This window comes from Spinacia oleracea, chromosome 4 (genome assembly GCF_020520425.1).
Source record: "Spinacia oleracea cultivar Varoflay chromosome 4, BTI_SOV_V1, whole genome shotgun sequence".
NCBI lineage: Eukaryota > Viridiplantae > Streptophyta > Magnoliopsida > Caryophyllales > Amaranthaceae > Spinacia > Spinacia oleracea.
The window spans coordinates 162771554-162790389 of NC_079490.1; the positions used below are offsets into that span (position 1 = coordinate 162771554).

Genomic DNA, 18836 nt, shown 5'->3' on the forward strand with positions numbered 1-18836 from the left:
AAGAAGAACGCAATCCACTCAACAAAAGGAAGAAGAAAAAAAATGGAAAACCTAATTAGGAGTGTGATTCAATCCACTCAAAGAATTCAAGTTCCTGTTGAACCAGATATTCAAGATGCAACAATGGAGGACGTTCTCAACAATTGCATCGAAAATAATGCTTTGGCACAAGAACGTGAAGAAGAGGAGGCAATGGAAGCTGAAGAACAACATATTGTTTCTGATTCTGAAGGTATGAATAATTAATTATATGTTTGAAGTTAAAGTTATGGTTATAAATGTAAAAGTTAGGGATATTCCTGTTAAAGTTAGGTAAATCCGTAAATGTGTTGGTTTGGCTGAAGTATTGGTGTTTGAAAAACTTACAGATATCAAAGTTAAAGTTTAGGTATTCAGAGTAAAAGTTAAGTAAGTAAAATGTAAAGTTATAGTTATGCATAAAAGTTATAGTTTATACGTTCAAAGTTAAAGTTATAGTTATGAATGAAAAAGTTAGAGATATTCCTGTAAAAGTTATGTAAATGTGTTGGTTTGGCTGAAAAATAGGTGTTTGAAAAAGTTACAGATATCAAAGTTAAAGTTGAGGTTTTTAGAGTAAAAGTTAAGTATTGAAATGTAAAGTTTAAAATATTTGCTTAGATTTTAATAAAGAATTTACATGGTTTTATGCATAAAAGTTATAGTTTGATGCATAAAAGTTAGCCTTGTTTAAAAGTTAAAGTTCTATGCATAGAAGTAAAACTTGTTTTAGTAAATGTTGGCCTTGTTTTAATAAAAGTTATAGTATTATGCGTAAAAGTTAAGGTTTAATAATAAAAAAAATTGCTGATTTTTGGTAATTGCAATAACAGAACCGGATCAAGATATTGTTGGAACACTGATGGGATACACTGCTGAAACAGTGGAGGAACTTCTAGGTTTCTACGAAAAACATGCTAGTGAGGTTGGGTTTTCCATAAGGAAAGGAAACACGAGATTCAAAGTTGGGACAAGAATCGTGCTTGAAAAGACATATGTTTGTTCAGCAGCAGGAGTAACAAACAATGGAAAGAACAAAAAGAAAAAAGTGCAAACAGTTGTTCCTGTGGTGCCCAAAAAAGAGAGAAAATCAAGGCAAGTTTCGATCACGAGAACTCAATGTAGGGCTTGCTTGAGAGTGAAAATGAATTCTGAAGGCATATATGAGGTTGTTAATCATGTGATAATGCACAACCATGATTTAACTAGAAGTCAATGGCACTACTTGCATAGATCTGAAAGGCAAATAACGGAAGAGAAGAGGGAGGCAATTGAAACTATGCAAAAATCTGGTAATAGTTACATTTTGATAGTTAAACTTTTATGTTCTGTGTAAAAGTTATTGTTTTGATACTCATCCTTTTGTTACTGCAATCACCTTCTAAGATGAAAAAAGTTGGAAATATAAAAGTCACACTCATCTCAGTTAAAGTTAAGCTTTTTAAAGTAAAAGTTAGGTTAGAATAGAATGAGAACTGTCTTTAACTTTGACAACAATTTCCTTAACTTTAACCTACATAACCACAACTTTAACACAAAAATTAACTATAAGGTGTTAAAGTTAAGTTAATGACAATTAAAGTTTTAGAAGTTAAAGTTAAGCTTTTTAAAGTAAAAGTTAGGTAAGAGTAGAATGAAGACTGTTTTTGACTTTGACAACGATTTCCTTAACTTTAACCTAAATAACAACAACTTTAACAAAGAAAATTAACTATAAGGTGTTAAAGTTAAGTTATTGACAATTAAAGTTTTAAAAGTTAAAGTTAGCCTTTTTGTACTAAAAGTCAGGTCTGAAGAAGTAAAAGTTAAACATTTTGCCGAAACTATTATTTTATTTACATTCTTTTATGCTGAACTGACAGGTCTGTCATCCACGGCTTCCTTTAACTACATGGCAATTGAAGCTGGAGGTGAAGAAAATTTGGGACACTCGAAGAAAGACCATCTAAATTACTGCACGAGGTTAAAAATGAAGCAAATAGAAGGAGGTGATGCACAAGCAGTAACTGACATAATGTATTTAGAGCTTGAAGGTGACCCAAACTTCTTTTTTAGATTTAGATTGGATGAAAAAGGTAAATTGAGGAGTTTGTTTTGGAGGGACTCTATGATGATGGAAGACTATGGAATTTTTGGAGATATAGTGGTTTTTGACACGGCGTATAGAACAAACAGGTATAACCTAATTTGTGCTCCAATAGTTGGAATAAACAACCACTGGAACAATTGCATGTTTGGTTGTGCATTCATAGGAGATGAAAAGATTGAGTCGTTTGTGTGGCTTCTACAAACTTTCAAAAAGTCAATGGGGGGAAAAAGTCCAATATCAATCTTTACAGATCAAGATGCAGCAATGAACAATGCCATCAATCAGGTAAAAATCCAAGATTTATTTTTTTCAGAGCCCTTAACTTTAACTTCATATTCCTCAACTTTAAGTTCATAGTCCTTAACTTTAACTTCCAAATCTTTAACTTTAAGTTCAGAATCCTTAACCTTAAATTTAGAAATCTTAACTTTAATTTTAGAATCCTAAAGTTTAAATTTAGAATACTTATCCTTAACTTTAACTTTAACTTTATAATTCTTAACTTTAATTTCAATTTTCTTAACTTTAACTTCAAAAATCTCAACTTTTAACATTGAGTTGTATATGCAGGTCTTTCCAGATTCAAGACACAGATTATGTGTATGGCATTTGCATCAGAATGCTATTACCAGATTTGGGGCATTGAAACGAGATCCAACTTTTAAGAAGACATTCAACTATTGCTTGTATAAGTGTGTCACAGTAGTTGAATTTGAAACCAATTGGAGATCAATGCTGCAACAATATGAGCTGATAGGGGAAGAGTGATTTACAAATGTATACGATTTGAGAGAAAAATGGTGCCCTGCGCTAAGCAAAGACTTCTTTTCAGCTGGGATTTTGTCTTCACAACGAAGTGAAAGCACTAATCACGCCATCGGATTTAGAGCAAACAGAACAACCAGTTTAACTGATTTCTATAGATTGTTCAAAGGTACAATACAACGTTGGAGAAGTACAGAAAAGCAAGCTGAATTCTCTTGTAGTAAATCGGTTCCATCCTCGGCTTTACCACTATCTGGATTGTTGAAACATGCATCAGAAGTTTACACGTTGTCACTATTCAAAGACTTTGAGGAGGAATTTGGATATTCAATTGCAACAACAGCAAAATTAATTTGGAAACAAGGTAAATATCAGAATTTAAAGTTAGTCTTTTTACTGTAAAAGTTATGCCTTTTTTTAATAAAAGTTGATAAACTGAAATATAAAGTTTATTAACTTTTAATTCACTAGGGCTAACTTTTATACATATTTTCATAACTTTAAGTAAAAAGTTTAGGTTTTTTGTTTTAAAAGTTAAGATTTTGAAAAAGTTTAGGCATCTGAAGTTAAAGTTTAGAATTCTGAAGTTAAAGCTAGGTTTTTTATTTTTAAAGTTATGTAACTTGAAAAATTAAGTTTCATAACTTTAAGTACACCAGGGCTAACTTTTATATTGATTTTCCTAACTTTAAAACATGGTACTACTAATGCAGAAAATACTGAGTTCTATGCTGTGTCCATTGATGAAGAACCTTGGTCTGCACAGAGAGTAACATACATCCACGAGAGCCAAACAGTATCATGTACGTGTAAAAACTTTGAAGCTTCAGGATGGTTGTGCTACCACTGCATTAGGATATTGCACCTTCATTCGGTTAACCGGATTCCAGAACAGTACATCAAAAAGAGGTGGACAAAATCTGCCAAGTCATCAGTTTGGAACAAATTAGAAAATGAAAAACCAGAAGAGGTGCAGTACACACCTTGGCGCCAAACCATGGCTAGGAAATACTACAACCTTATCTTGAAAAGCCAATCAAATGAGGAGACAAGAACCCTTATGGAGGATGGTTATGCCGCTAGTGTGTCTCTGGTTGATGAACTTCTAGCGTCATTAAATGTTTCAAACACTGACGACGCTTCAACCACAGAAACAAGTGCAACAGCAGCACCTGAAACAAGTGCAACAGCAGCACCTGAAACAAATGCAACATCAGCATATGAAACAAACTCAGCACCAGCAGGTAAAAGTTAATTGTTTTTTGGTTAAAGTTAAGATATTCCTTGTTAAAGTTAAGTTAGAGATGATGAAAGTCTGTCTTAACTTTAGAATAAATTTCATAACTTTAACCTACAGAACTACAACTTTAAACCAAAAAAACTATTAATGTGTGAAATAAAAACAGATTGGAACTCACATTTTCTTAAAAAGGAAAATATGTAAAAGTTACAATTTTATAAGTAAAAGTTAGGGTTTTATATGTTAAAGTTTGGGTTTTATAAGTAAAAGTTATGATACAGTATGTTAAATGTTTGTAGGTACTCATGCAAGAACAACAAGTGATACAAGTGTACAACAAGCAACAAGTTCTGAACCTGCAACAAACACAGCAACTGAACCTCCTATGGTATTGGATCCTGAACGTTGCACAACAAAAGGAAGGAACAAAAGACCACGAGGACCATTTGTCAAAAAGAAGAAGGGAAAAACTGCAGCGCCTCCAACAGCAGCCTTTGGAACAATAACTCCAAATTTGAGATTATTTTGATTCTTTTAATGTTTTATATCAAAAATAGAATTTAATTTTTTCTTAAAGTTAAAGTTAAGGTTTATGAAGTTAAAGTTTAACATTCTGAAGTTAAAGTTTACTAGACTTGAGAACTTAGTAAAAGTTTCTTTACATTAAAAGTTTGAATATATACATTAAAATTTAGTGAAGTATAATATTTCTCTGAAGTGTATATATCTTTTAATCTGTCTTTTGTTCAAAAATGTAAAAGTTGGATTTATATATTAAAAGCCAGGCTAGATATAGTAAAAGTTGAGGTATATTTGCTTAACTTTTAGCATTAAATTAACAACTTCTAATATGTTACGTAACTTTTTCTAAACATCGCCAAAACCCATGTTACTTGGACTGACTTGGATACGTGTCCAAGTGTCTAAGATAAATTGTGAATTTTTTTTTCGGATTTAAGTTGAAAATAAAGTTTCAAAGTGCATGGATACTTAACGTACAATGAAGAATTGAAGTTATATACCAAAAACCAATATTATACTTAAAGTTGAGAGTTTTGTACTTAAAGTTACCCTTTTTGTAATAAAAGTTAGATAAACTAATATTAAATTTTCTTAACTATTTCAATAACAGGGCTAACTTTAATTGTGATAATCTTAACTTTAAGCATAGAATCAACAACTTTAAATACATGTTTCAGAATCCTAAACTTTAACTTTAGAACCCTCAACTTTAACTCAATTATCCTAAACTTTAAGCCTAAACTTTAACTTTAGATCCCTCAACTTTAACTCTAAAACCCTAACTTTAACTCTATAATCCTCAACTTTAACTTAATTATCCTAAACTTTAACAGCAGAATCCTAAACTTTAATTTTAGAACCTTCAACTTTAACTCTAAAACCCTAACTTTAACTCTATAATCCTCAACTTTAACTCAATTATCCTCAACTTTAACTCAGAATCCTAAATTTAACTTTGGATTCCTTAACTTTAACTTCAAATGCCTAAACTTTAACTTTAAAATCTAAGTCTTTAAGTTCAGAAACCTTAATTATAACTTCAGACTCCAAAACTTCAACTTCAGATGCTTAAACTTTAACAACAGAATCCTAAACTTTAACTTAAGAACCCTCAACTTTAACTAAATTATCCTAAACTTTTACAGAAACTGAACATTACCAAAAACCAATATTATTCTTAAAGTTGGTCTTAACTATAACAATAACAGGGCTAACTTTAATTATAATATTCTTAACTTTAACCATAGAATCAACAACTTTAAAAATACATGTTTCCATGTTCTACTGAACATCACCAAAAACCAAAATTATATGCCATATATACACAAAAATGGCATTATACTCTAGAGAAATATTTTTGTGAAAATGTAAAAGTTAAGATTATTGTACTTAAAGTTTTGATGAACTTTAAAACTAATATTAAAATTTCATGCTGCAGGTTTCTTTGCCGTCCGTTTGGTAGGAGCTTGCTTCTTCTCTGGTGGTCCTACATTTTCGGGGACAGATGCATCTGCTACATTCCTTTTAAGACGTTTTCTTGAAGTAAAAGTCTTCAACGGTTGTTTGTTGCCCTCTGCCGCATTATCATTCACATCTGCCACATTGTTATTCATCTCTGCCATATTACCCTCTGGTTTCTCGTTCTCATTGGCATTCTCCTGTGCAATTTTACCCTCTGGTTTCTTGTTCTCATTGGCATTCTCCTCTGCTTTCTTTTCAACTTCCTTCTCCTTTTTGGCAGCTTCTTTCTTCAACTTCCTATCATTTGCCAATTTTTGCTTCCTCCTGGTTACCACATGTGGATAGACATCTACTCGTTTGGAATTGAAATCAGCAAGTTTATTGAGAACTTCTGCCCGTTTGTCATTCATGTCAGATAACACAAGTGTGGCACATATTTCGGCACGCAGAACAATCCTTTTACGGGGCTGTATTATTTGAAAAAAAAAAGAATAACATTATCAACATCATTTTAAATTCCAAAATAAATAAGGCTAATAAAAGTTAAGCAAATTGCTGTAAAAGTTAGGAATTTTGACTTAAAAGTTATGATTCGAAAAAATTCTAACCTCTTTCAAATCAGGACAGCTACATTTGATTCCTTCAAATGTCAACATACTAATCATTGTATAAATTCCACAATCAAGGTCAGAACCTTTTGCAGTCTTCCAATCAAACTCAATCTCCTCCATGGGGTACGTTCCAATATCACCTTCATGATTATTGCCTCTATCATCAAGGAAAGTACCCAGGAGATCACACTGAAAACAATATTAAACACATTTATTGGTTTGTAACAGAAAAAAGAAAGTTAAACCGGTAATTCAACATTCTTAAATTGACTAGAGGTAATTACCAGAGTTGTTGAAAAACTTTCCAAATCAATGATTTGAGCTTCATCATACACAAGATTGTCCACGTGTTGCATCGTTTTGGTTTTCAAATTCAACACAAATAGGAAAAAGTGGCGTTCTCGAAAAAAAGGAACAAAAACCTACAAAAACAAAACATATTGTGATGTTAATAGATACACAAAAACAAAACTTAAACTAGTGAAAGTAAACTTTAACTTCAGAATCCTAAACTTTAACTTTGGATACCTTAACTTTAGGTTCAAATGCCTAAACTTTAACTTTAAAATCTTAAACTTTAAGTTCAGATACCTTAATTACAACTTCAGACTCCAAAACTTTAATTTCAGGTCTAAACTTTAACAACAGAATGCTAAACTTTAACTTTAGAACCCTCAACTTTAACTCTAAAATCCTCAACTTTAACTCTAAAATCCTCAACTTTAACTCAATTATCATAAACTTTAACTTCAGAAACCTTAACTTTAAATTTAGAATCCTTAACTTTAACTTCAGAAAAATTTAATGTTAGAAGTTGAATTTTAGGATTCTAAACTTAAAGTTAAGGTTTCTGAAGTTAAAGTTAAGGATAATTCAGTTAAAGTTGAGAATTTTAGAACCCTCAACTTTAACTCTAAAATTCTCAACTTTAACTCAATTATGGTAAACTCTAACTTCAGAAACCTTAACTTTAACTTTAGATCCTAAACTTTAACTTCATAAAACTTGACTTTAAATTTAGAATCCTTAATTTAATTTTGAGGTGATGCCAAGTAATAACTGACCAGATCAACACAGGTGATGTCAAAGCCATTGTTGTAAATATCAATCCACTCTTTCCAACAAATTAGAAGCTGATCCATAGCAGCCTCGTTAGTTGAATCTTGCCAAAGAAGTTCCAAAATTTCCTACAAGGGAAAACAAACAAATTAGTACAACACATACATTTCCTAAACATATGTTAACTTTTACTAAACTACTACACAATTTAAGAAACTCACACTTTGGCGGACACCAAAACAGAATTTTGAAGGCGGTGAGGCATGCTGCATTTCATTTGCATTTATCATTAATGCCCAACACTCAATAATAGAAAAATAGATCTCTTGATCTTCAGCAAGTGACAACATATCCTCTCTTTGAATCATATGTACGGTATCAAACCAGACCAAAGTTTCCCTAAAAAAAAAAAAGTTAAGATTTATTAAGTTAAAGTTAAACCTTTTGTACTTAAAGTTAGGACAATTAAAAGACTTACTCTGCCTTCACTACGACAGGATCATCCAGAAGGCAATAATCAGCAACTTCTTGATACAACTCGGGCAAACGTTTCATGTTCCTCTTGTAGAAACGCATGAAATGTCCGACAAGGAATGGTTCAGTGTTAACCTTTCCACATGGAATTCCAATTTTAGCCTTGCCATCAGTGAAAGAAGAGTGTATAATGGAATGATAACCGACAGTAGGCTCGTAAACTTTTAATTCTTTTGGAGCAGTTTCAGCACTTGCAAGAGGTTCAACACTTGGAAGAGGTTCAACAATTGGAAGAGGTACAACCAGCTGCTCAGATAAGCTTGGCTGTACATCAACCTCCAAAGTTGCGCCTGTAGTAGAATAAATGATTCCTTATCTTTTAATGTGAAAAGGTTAAAGTGTTTTTAGATATTTCTAAGTTTTGAACATATAGTAAACTGAAATAGAGTAAAGTTGCACCTTGATTGGTCTGTTGAGCTGGATTAGTGGTAGCATCAACAATACGAGGTTCTTCACACTGTACAACAGTCTTGTTAGCAGTTTCATTGACATTAATTTCATCAAGAACTCCTTGGATCTTTTTATTTGGACTATCATCTTGAGGTATAGCATTAGGTTTTCCATCACAATATATGTTCTCCAAACCTCCTGGCATAGACTGAACTGAAACTACCATCTCAGCCAATTCTTGCATCATGACATAATACCTTGGATCCAAATCATCATCCGGCAGCGATGGAGATGAACGTCGCCTCAGTGCTGCTACAGCTTCAAGTTGTTTCAAATGAAAATTTGAAACAATTTCCAAGTTCCTCTTCATTCTCAAAAACTCCGCATGCATTTCCTTCAAGATTCGGGATAAGTTAGACTTTTTGAATTAAAAGTTAGACTTTTGAACTTAAAAGTTAGACTACTGAAACCTAAACTTTAACTTCAGAAACCATAACTTTAAATTTCGAATCCTTAACTTTAACTTTAAAATCCTAAACTTTCAAGTTCAGAATCCTTAACTTTAACTTTAATATCCTAAACTTTAAGTTCAGAATCCTTGAAATAATTTTAGAATTCTAAACTTTAACTTTAGGATCCTTAACATTAACTTCAAAATCCTCAACTTTAACATTAAAGTCCTTAACTTTAAATACATAATCCTTAACTTTAACTTTAGAATCCCTAACTTTAACTTCAAAATCCTCAACTTTAACATCAAAGTCCTTAACTTTAAATACATAATCCATAACTTTAACTTTAGAATATTTACCTTTAATTTTAGAATCAAATCTCAAAACTAGAATAAAAATTTTAATAAAAGAGAAATAACTATAAAAATGTTGAGAAGAAACTTACATCAGTTGAAATTGATTGAATTGCTGAATTTGACAATTGCCCATCAGGAATGACGAACCGTATATGGTTCTCATCATCGTTCACAGCATCATGCCTACCACAAATCTTGGCAAAACCTTCTTCAAAACCCAACTTTTGACAAACAGGGTAGGTCACTGTATTTAATAAACCACTGCCAAAGCAAGCTGAATCCTTTTCCAAAACAAGCCTTTCATAAATTTTAGTACCAGACCAATGCTTCATCAACGGAAGACTACAACTCTCTGCAATGCCTCTAAATTGAAGGCGATGAAAATAGACAACTTGTAAAACCCATAAACAACCACCAACGTTACCCTGGCAGCCTGAAGTTTTATGCTTCCTAATAGCCCGACAAAGTCTCTCATGGACATATCCACACCAATCAAGATTCTTTATTTCATCTACATCCTCAAGAACTTTAACTAAACCCAAATCAGCAGTCCTATTAGCTATAGGAGCTAAGAAAACAGAGAATGCAAACATCACAAATATTCGCTTGAACATTTCTCCACCTTCCACTAATTCACCCATCTTAATCTCCAACAGACGCAATGGAATGGTTGCATTTTTTTTAACTTTAAAGTAGTCTCTCCACTGATTTTTCAAACCTACATCCTTAGTCCTAGTGCTGCTATCTACAATAGGATTGTCAGAATGTAATGGGAGAAGAAACACATCATGCACATCACATGGACTAAATATGAATTCCTTTCCAGCTTCAATTTTAAACAACCAACTAACAGGATCAAAATGATCAATCAACCAGGGAAATAATGTTGTATCTAACTTTGAAGTTTGCGTAGGTAAAGATAACAACCAACCGAATCCAATTTCTGAAACAGACTTAATTTGATTTGAATTGAATGTTTCTATGACAGCTAACAAAGCAGTTGGTCTACACTGGGTAGTCAAGTTTGAAGTACTGCAACCCCCATCCAAGCTGAAAAAAAGTTAAACAGGTAAAAGTTAGACTTTTAGCAGTTAAAGTTTGGTTATTAACAGTAAAAGTTATGTTTCTGATGATGGAAGAATTTCTTAATATTTACAACAAATACCATAACTTTAACCTACATAAGTACAGCTGTAATATTTAAAAGGAAAAAGTTGACTTTTAGCAGGTAAAGTTAGGAGAAAAAAGTCAAAATCCTTAACTTTATATTTAGAAATCTTGTTTGTAAGATTTGACTTTAACATCAAAATCCTCAACTTTAACTTCAAAATCCTTAACTTTAACTTCAAAATCCTCAACTTTAAGTTCAGAATCCTTAAACTTTAAATTTAGAAATCTTAACTTTAACTTTAGAATCCTAAACTTTTAATTTAGAATCCTTAACTTTAATTTCAAAATCATAAACTTTAACTTTAGGTTCCTTAACTTTAACTTTAAAATTTTTAAGTTTAACTTCAAAATTCTCAACTTTGAACTTCAAAAATCTTAACATTAACTACAAAATCCTTAACTTTAACGTCAAAATCCTCAACTTGAAGTCCAGAGTCCTTAAAACTTTAATTTCAAAATCATAAACTTTAACTTTAGGATTCTTAACTTTAACTTTAACTACAAAATTCTTAACTTTAACTACAAAAATCTCAACTTTAACTTCAGAGTCCTTAACTTTATAAAACAACTTTAACACAGAAAAGTTCAAATTGAGAAATAAAACAAATTGTAAAACTCACATCTGGACATCATTTTCAGCATCAACAGGAACATTAGCATCAACCTCAGCCTTAATCCTTGCCTTCTTCCCTTTGGTTTTTATTTCAACCAACTCACTCTTAACCATGACTCCCGGCTTCTTCTTCCCTTTGCCTGTCGGTTTAACCAAGCCAGCATTAACATCCTCGTCCTCGTCCTCGTCCCCGTTCTCATCCTGTTCCCAGTTCTCGTCCTGGTCCTCATCAGTATTAACATCCTCATCATCTTCATAAACAACATCGTCATCATCGTCATCATATTCAATATTTTATGAATCTGGATATTGAATGTCATCATCTTCTTGTAAAATCTCCTTCACATTAACAGTTTTACTTCTCGGCATGATTCAATGATGTCAAAAATCACTGCAAAAGTTAAACTCCCATTAGATGAAAAATTTGTAAATATAAAAGCAATAGATTTAACTGTTAAAGTTAAGATATTAATAGAAAAGTTAAGTCTTAAATGATTGAAAACTGTCTTAACTTTTATGCCAATTTCCATAACTTAATTATATAAAACTATAACTTTAACACAACAAAGTACAACAGTGAAATAAAACAGACTGAAAGACTCAATTTAGTTGTAGAAAGGTAAAAACGTGAAAGTTAGACTATTACCAATTAAAGTTAAGTTATTCACAGTTAAAGTTAACTCAATTATCCTAAACTTTAAGTCAATTATCCTAAACTTTAACTACAGAATCCTCAACTTTAACATTAGAACCCTCAACTTTAACATTAGAACCCTCAACTTTAACTCTAAACCCTCAACTTTAACTCAATTACCCTAAACTTTAACTACAGAATCCTAAACTTTAACTTTAGAACCCTCAACTTTAACTCTAAAATCCTAACTTTAACTCTATAATCCTCAACTTTAACTCAATTATCCTTGCAACTTTGATACAGATTCAATGATTCACGTGCTTGCAACTTTGAATACAAATGTTCTTCACTATTAGGTGAATAACCTTAACTTATTAACAGATTTATAAACTTTAACATTTATATAACAGAAATTAAAGCACAAAATTGAAATCGCAGCAAAGAAACAAAATCGCAGCAAAGAAGCTATCTGTGCAAAGGAACAAAATCGCAGCAAAAACAAACGATCGTTGAAGAAAAACCTAAATCAATACACACAAATACAAATTCGAAGCAACACAAACAAAACGTGACATAATTGGAAGAATAATTCAAGTAGAACAACTAAAATAATTAAACCTAATTATCAAAATACGAAAAATCAAAGAAAATAGGTAGAAAACTAACCTGGATGAACTGTCGAGGTAAATGTAGCAAAATCGCGAAGAAATTGCAGAAGAAATCGCAAGAAGTTGCGGTTGAGATGCAGAAGAGAGAAATTGCAGTTGAAATCGCGAAGAAATCGCACCTGAAATCGCAGCAGAAATCGCAGAAGAGGGAGAGAGGAGAGAGAAAAGAGAGAACAGCGAAGAAGAAAGAAGAACGAATGAAATCTGGTTCAACTTCCCCCAATTCAAAAAAAAAAAAAAAAAATTACACTTCACACGTGCCAAATAATCGGGATTGCCTAATATGGGCTTGGTGTACAATAATTTATTGTACACCCATTTTAAACAAGATTTTGTGAAGAAATAAAGGCCCGTTAATTAAGTTTGGTGTACAGTAATTTATTGTACAACCTATGTAAACAAGATTTTGTGTTATCAATAAGAATAGCTTGTATCATTTTGGACAGAAATCACCTTTGATAGACTTTTCTCGTCTCCGTGTTAAAATAAAATAAAAAATGTCAGTCAAAGAGTCAATAAAATAGCTTGAAGCTTTGAAGCCGGGAGCCATGGCGGACACTGATAGCAGTGAACCAGCGAAATCAGACGCCATTGTCGTCAAATTCCGAGCTCGAAATTACGCCGCAGAAGCTACGGCACACTCTCTCCCTCGAGTTCCGGCCGATCTTCATCCTCTCTCCTATGCACCTTTTCTCTCTCCTCAGGTTTTCGTTCTCTTCTCTTTCACAAATTTCAATTTTGCAGAAAGAAAACATTTCAAATTGTCAATTGAATCGTGAATTTGCGTCAGAAATTCGTTGAATTTGTTTGTTAGTGGTTCTTATTTCGTTTATCTATCTGGAATAATTATATGAACTATGTAGGATGGGAGGAATGCAGTTTGGAAATCAATGTGTATTTTTCGCACTTTGAATTTCTTGCTGTGTTAGTCGTTTTGATTTCTGAGGGTTGATCAGGCGAATTGAGTGAACATTGTTTGAATTGATCATATTAGATGTAGATAATTAACAACGGTCATCTATTTTCGACTTATAGTGCAACATTTTAGGTAAATTTTGGATGAATTATCAGTATTCCACATTGATCAATTGATAATTATAACATGCGAAGAAAACCTACACCTTTTATGAAGTCCATACATAGGAGAATTTTCGACTAATGACAGGGAAGGTTTGATTCACCAAGTAGAAATGAAATTAAAATGGAAGTTAACGAAAAGGGAAGGAACTAAGGAAGGAAGGAACGACCGAACAAGCAACAAATGGAATTAAGACGTTCAAGTTTGGTATTGGATAGGAAATTAAAGCTGCCTATGAATGTGTTTGGGCCACTAATTATTGGAAAAGCACGGTCTTTGAATGAATAAAAGATGAAGTTACCACCACCACCAGTACTTTCCTCAATGCCCACGTTATTGTCAAATATGTGCATTGGAGATGGTGAAAAAGCAAACAAGACGTTGAACACGCAACGGGGGACTACGATTTACCTAATACGAAGTAGAGTTCCGATCATGTTAATGTAGTATGCCTATAACATTGTCACAGCGTCACGCTGTATTGAATTATAGGTTTCAAATTTCTGCTTTTCCTTCTCTTTATTTCCATATAATTTTGTAGCAGTACTGTTAGGCATCATGGTTAGATTGGACATCCGTGGCTGGATACAATGGGCATGCTTGCTCTTATGCCGCATGTGCATATTTCTTTGCAAAAAGGAGCATGAAGAGAGGTAAATCACTAGGGAAAGCATGTCCCTGTAGTTCTTCTAGACAAAATTAGATAAGACAGTGGAATAAATTATTTAAGCCTAACTTAAAAGTATGTCCACATTGACCGATTACATCTAGCGGAGTTGTAGATTTACTGTTATAATGGACTATAAGAACGACACGGGAGCTATGTTGCACTTCTTATTTACTGCAACAGTGCGACTCAAGGTATGAATGTTGCGTAGCTACAGAATTGTTATTTTGAACTAGCTTTTACATTTATGTAAAATACTGCTAATTGATCTGTTAGTTTTAATTTTCGATTTTCTTTTCACTTTTAGTTGCCAAGATTGAGAATTTACCACTAGCATGTGCAATAATATGTGCTTTAGGTTGTTGCCATTGATGAAGAGAAGCATGGCACGCTGGATCCTTTGAGAGCACCATGTAGAAGCGTAGTTGTGCCTTCCAAGGATTTAGAGAATGCCCGACGTGCTTCTAAACCAGAAATCTCTGGCAGTGATGCCGCTCAACTTCTTGGGAAAGAGTGGACTACTTTTAAGAGATTCTTGGTGCAAAAGTTTCCTCCTTCTAAGACGGTTGCAGTTTCATCGGTATGTGTGAATTCTAGAAACCATCCAATATACATCCAACCATCCAATATACTTCCAAGTAGACCTAGCCAAAACTGACCCGACACAAATTACCCGACCCACACCCGAATGGACTTGGAACTGGAGACCAAATACTGGCCCAACCCTTACTCATAGCCAAAATAGTCCTAACCCAACTTGCGACCCAAACCGGAACTGAACGACTTGATTCCCACCTCTATACGTTATAAACAGTTTCTCTTATATCAATTGCTTGCGTTACCCTTATTTCCTGGAAGTTCCTAAATTACTTTAGCTGTACCCTTTTGTAGTTTCCACCTTTCCATTAGGTGAATACTACTAATATGTTAACTTCAAATTTGTAGTAGCTAACTGTAGGAGTCCTGGGTTAGCCTCAATATTTTCACCTTTCTGATGTTAGAACATGTAATGTCTATAAACTATAATTAGCTGTTATCTTGACATCTTTGTTGCTATTTCTTTTCAGATTGCTAATTTGGTGATTGGAAGCCATAAGGGTAATAAAGCTGGTGCTCTCTGTTAAAATTTCTATGTCAACGCCGACTTCTTTTTTTACCACCTTTTTGTAAGACAAATAAAATGAAGAACTCCTTTGATGTTATGACTTCCCCCCCCCCCCATTTGTGGTGCTTGTTGTATTTTAGTGCTACAAGCAACCTTATTTGTTCTGAAATAATGCCTGTTTGCAGTCTATGAGAAATCAAATGCACATTTGGATGAATTGGATGATCCACAGGGATCAGCTGAGGAGGATGTAACATTTATCACGCAGCAAGAGTACACTGCAAGATTAAGTGACATGAAGACTGATATTCTTTCTTCTTGGGATGCCGGTGATCATTTTAAATCTCTGAAGTTATCTGTTAAGGCAAGTTGATGAATTATCTCGTGATGGACTCTGGTATTGTTTGTTCCCGGTGCCCTTACCAACCCACATCTTCAATATAACTTCCAAGTTAGATCAACGATTAATCTGTTAGGTGAAATGATTTCTGTATTCTAGCTGAAAACTTCTTCTAAGGATTATGGTAGTTGTCTAGTTTCCTTATTCAATCCCATCAGAGGTTTCACTATGTTTTTCTTGAAGATTTTTTTTATCAATCAACAGCTGACACATAATTCAAAGATAGAGGACAAGTTATCTCAGAGGAAACTACCATCAAAAAGTTTCACTGTTGAGGAAAGTAATCAAAGTATCCCTTTATTTGAAGAGTATAAGATAATCCTAAGTGTTTTTTTTACTTTCATCTGAAGGTGTACAGTAACCTTTGCGGGTTCTGGTAGTTTATTTTTTGCAAAAACGAAGCTAATAATGGGACTAGAGGTGAATGATTTCATTTGGCAAAGAAATGAAGTTTGGAGGAGACAAAACTTTTTTAGTTTAGGACACTATGAAAGGAAAAGAGAGAAGGAATTACGTAGAGTAAGAGTTGTCTTTGAGGAGAGCTTGCATAAAAAAACTCCAAGCTGCTGGGTGAGAGCTTGAGAGGCTCAAGTTTGACCATTGATGTGTTCTGGAGCTTGTTTCTTCGGGAGGTAAGCTTATGCAACGTATGGGCGGTTTTATTTGGAAACTTTGTTTCCAAAATAGGTAAAGTGATTGCATGTTGGACTTGTGTGCAATGTTTTGTACTAATGACTGATTATAGCTTGACTTTGGAGTAGATCTATGTAGAGAAACATTGAACATAATGAAGAGAAGTACACCTTACACAAGATGAACATAGATAAGTATTAGTAGTTAAAAAATTTCGTTGGGTATACAAGTGTAATGGTTTTGAAAGTAAAAATCAAACAATAGTCTTTCTTTCATCGGGAGAACAATGAAAATTTTGGAAGGTCCTTTGTTCTCCATGGAAGTTTGGGTATCTCCATGATTTACGATGCATCATGTTGTGGTGAAATGTGGGCTGTGAAAGGATATGTACTTAAATTTCTTTTTGATGAATTTTGTTTTGTTGTGCTACGTGCGTACATAGGTACATATCATTGTGTTTTGTGTTAAAGAAGAATGCAATGCCTTTTAATGCTATTCCCTCCGTTTTTATTTAATTGCATCACTTTTGGGTGTATTTATTTAAATGCACCACTTCCTCTTTTGAAGGTTTCTTCATTATTTTATGGTTTATCTTCCAACCTTTGGTCTCCACTTCTTTTTCTTTATATTTTCCTCCAATCTGTGGTCCCCTTGAAATAATAAAATATAACACCCTCACCCTCTCAAAAAGCTTGGTCCCCACTTCTTATTCCTTCATTTCTTTATTCACTCCACTTGCATTTTTACAATAAAGAATCCCCACTTGCACCATTTGATACTATTATTGCATGGGCCACCTAAAACTGTGTGCCCATGCAAGCGATGCAATTAAATAAAAACGGAGGGTGTAACTTCTTGAAATATGGTTTGATGTTAAGGCAATGTTGAGTGATCTTCTCTGGTCCGGAGTTGGCAATGAACGGAAAATTCATGTTGTTTATAGGAATATGGTATCTTTATCCAAAGGTAGAGGAAAGGCTAGATCAAAGAGGTCAGAGTCTTTGAATGTGCTTGATGAGAAAATAGTCGTGGTTGTTTCATCTTGAACTCGAGCTTGTATCGTGCTATGGGAGTACATATGCGTAATGTCAAGATGGGATGGGTGGAATGTGCTGGGTCACATTTTAACTAGAAGGTGTTATCTGTGGTGAAGTTTGAGATAGGGAATGTTTTTGAATTCCATCGTCTATTCCAACATCACACAGTTAATGATACTTCTGCGTCTGATATTTATGTTGTTTCTTGGAATCTTCATTCATATAGGTGTCGCTACTCGCTAGGATAGGGAAACAGTAAACATTTCTTTGATAAATAAAGTTTTGGTATATAGTCTCTAAAGGCCTGAGATGTGAAGTGTGGATCACGGGGTTAAGGAGAAGCAATTGTGGGAGAAGCTTGGCATGTTCCAGAATGCTTCCTGCTCCGCTTTGGTTCACATCCTTGTTATAGGGCCAGTGATATTAGAGTTCCTGTGATGCATGTGGTCTAGGGGGTGAATGAACTAGGATCGGTAAACGGTAATACCTACTAATTGGATGAACCAGAAGTGAACTGGTGAATGAAACAATGCGGGTAATAGGCTAATAGCATGTCTAACAGTTTGAGGGTTTGATCCTTTGAGGCTTTTAGCTATTGATTGAAAACTAGCCTTCTTTAAGCTCTCAGTTTCTTTATTACCTTGAAGATACTTTTACTGAGTGAAATGACAATATTTTGCTATAAGAAACAGAAAAAAGTGCTTCTGAGTCATTAGATAGTGAAGAGGCTGAAAAATATTTTTTGTTGAGGAAACATCTTTTTACGCCAGCGAGAAAGAGAACGTGGGGAGAGGGGTTTCCCTTTGCACGCTGCATGGGAATGAAATCTTGTGTAAGTACATGGAGCTGTTCATTGAAGGTTGTGTACTTGTGTGCTCGAGTTGGTGGTTCTTTTTTGTTTTTTTTTTTGGCATTTTTGGAAGCTAAAGGAAAGAAAATGAAAGTTAATGCTCAATGTAAGGTGAAGAGGGAGTTTCTAGGGGAAAACAATAGATGGTTAGAGTAAGAAGTCTAAGAACTAAGAATAATTTTTGGTTGCAGCTCTTATAGCCAGTGAGGGTGGAACTGGGGCTTGCCGGAGAGGTATTGAGGAGTGATTTTCATGTTAGGGTGCTAGACTTTGAGAAGACTTATGAAGAGTAAGTTGGACTTTCTTGTATGCTCGAGATGGAGGTGTTTGGCCAACGGTAGAGGCGTTAGATCAGGGACTTCTTTCCTCATTCCTTTTCTTTGATGTTGGTGAATGGAGACCTAAAGAGGCTACTCTTCGTCACAGAAATCGCGACAGGGGATGAGGGGACCCTTTTTCACTTCTTTTTTTCCTGCTATATTGG

At 33.8% G+C, this 18836-nt stretch overlaps 3 protein-coding genes across 6 annotated transcripts in view; 2 read left to right on the forward strand and 1 right to left on the reverse strand.

Moving 5' to 3' along the window:
• The first annotated feature begins 1174 nt into the window (after nt 1–1174).
• Nucleotides 1175–4040, forward strand: LOC110784804 (protein FAR1-RELATED SEQUENCE 5-like). Its single transcript, XM_056826663.1, has 4 exons — nt 1175–1310; nt 1881–2392; nt 2678–3236; nt 3586–4040. The coding sequence occupies exons 1-3, from the start codon at nt 1205–1207 to the stop codon at nt 2873–2875; spliced, it is 816 nt and encodes a 271-aa protein (XP_056682641.1). The 5' UTR covers nt 1175–1204; the 3' UTR covers nt 2876–3236; nt 3586–4040.
• A 1934-nt stretch (nt 4041–5974) lies between these two features.
• On the reverse strand, nt 5975–11570 carry LOC110784805 (uncharacterized). The gene is made up of 6 exons (XM_056826664.1): nt 11288–11570; nt 9587–10547; nt 7771–7893; nt 6991–7128; nt 6704–6895; nt 5975–6562 (listed from the first exon to the last, which is right to left on the reverse strand). The coding sequence occupies exons 1-6, from the start codon at nt 11392–11394 to the stop codon at nt 6062–6064; spliced, it is 2022 nt and encodes a 673-aa protein (XP_056682642.1). The 5' UTR covers nt 11395–11570; the 3' UTR covers nt 5975–6061.
• Nucleotides 11571–13031: 1461 nt separating this feature from the next.
• LOC110792229 (uncharacterized) overlaps nt 13032–18836 on the forward strand; it is a 31257-nt gene continuing 25452 nt past the window's right edge. For 3 of the 4 annotated variants that reach the window (XM_021997046.2, XM_021997048.2, XM_056841755.1), the window contains exons 1-4: nt 13032–13286; nt 14686–14907; nt 15395–15425; nt 15618–15796. In XM_021997046.2, the coding sequence (XP_021852738.1) occupies nt 13131–13286; nt 14686–14907; nt 15395–15425; nt 15618–15796 (588 nt within the window). In that variant the 5' untranslated portion in view covers nt 13032–13130. The remainder of the gene's footprint in view (nt 13287–14685; nt 14908–15394; nt 15426–15617; nt 15797–18836) is intronic. The other variant, XM_021997047.2, reaches the window with a different exon arrangement.

Coding starts and splice junctions, on each gene's coding strand:
- LOC110784804 (XM_056826663.1), top strand. CDS start 1,205: ATGCACAACCATGATTTAACTAGAAGTCAATGGCACTACTTGCATAGA. Junction 1,311..1,880: donor TGAAACTATGCAAAAATCTG/GTAATAGTTACA, acceptor CTGAACTGACAG/GTCTGTCATCCACGGCTTCC. Junction 2,393..2,677: donor TGAACAATGCCATCAATCAG/GTAAAAATCCAA, acceptor TTGTATATGCAG/GTCTTTCCAGATTCAAGACA.
- LOC110784805 (XM_056826664.1), bottom strand. CDS start 11,394: ATGGTTAAGAGTGAGTTGGTTGAAATAAAAACCAAAGGGAAGAAGGCA. Junction 10,548..11,287: donor GCTGAAAATGATGTCCAGAT/GTGAGTTTTACA, acceptor ACTTTTTTTCAG/CTTGGATGGGGGTTGCAGTA. Junction 6,563..6,703: donor GCTGTCCTGATTTGAAAGAG/GTTAGAATTTTT, acceptor CAAATAATACAG/CCCCGTAAAAGGATTGTTCT.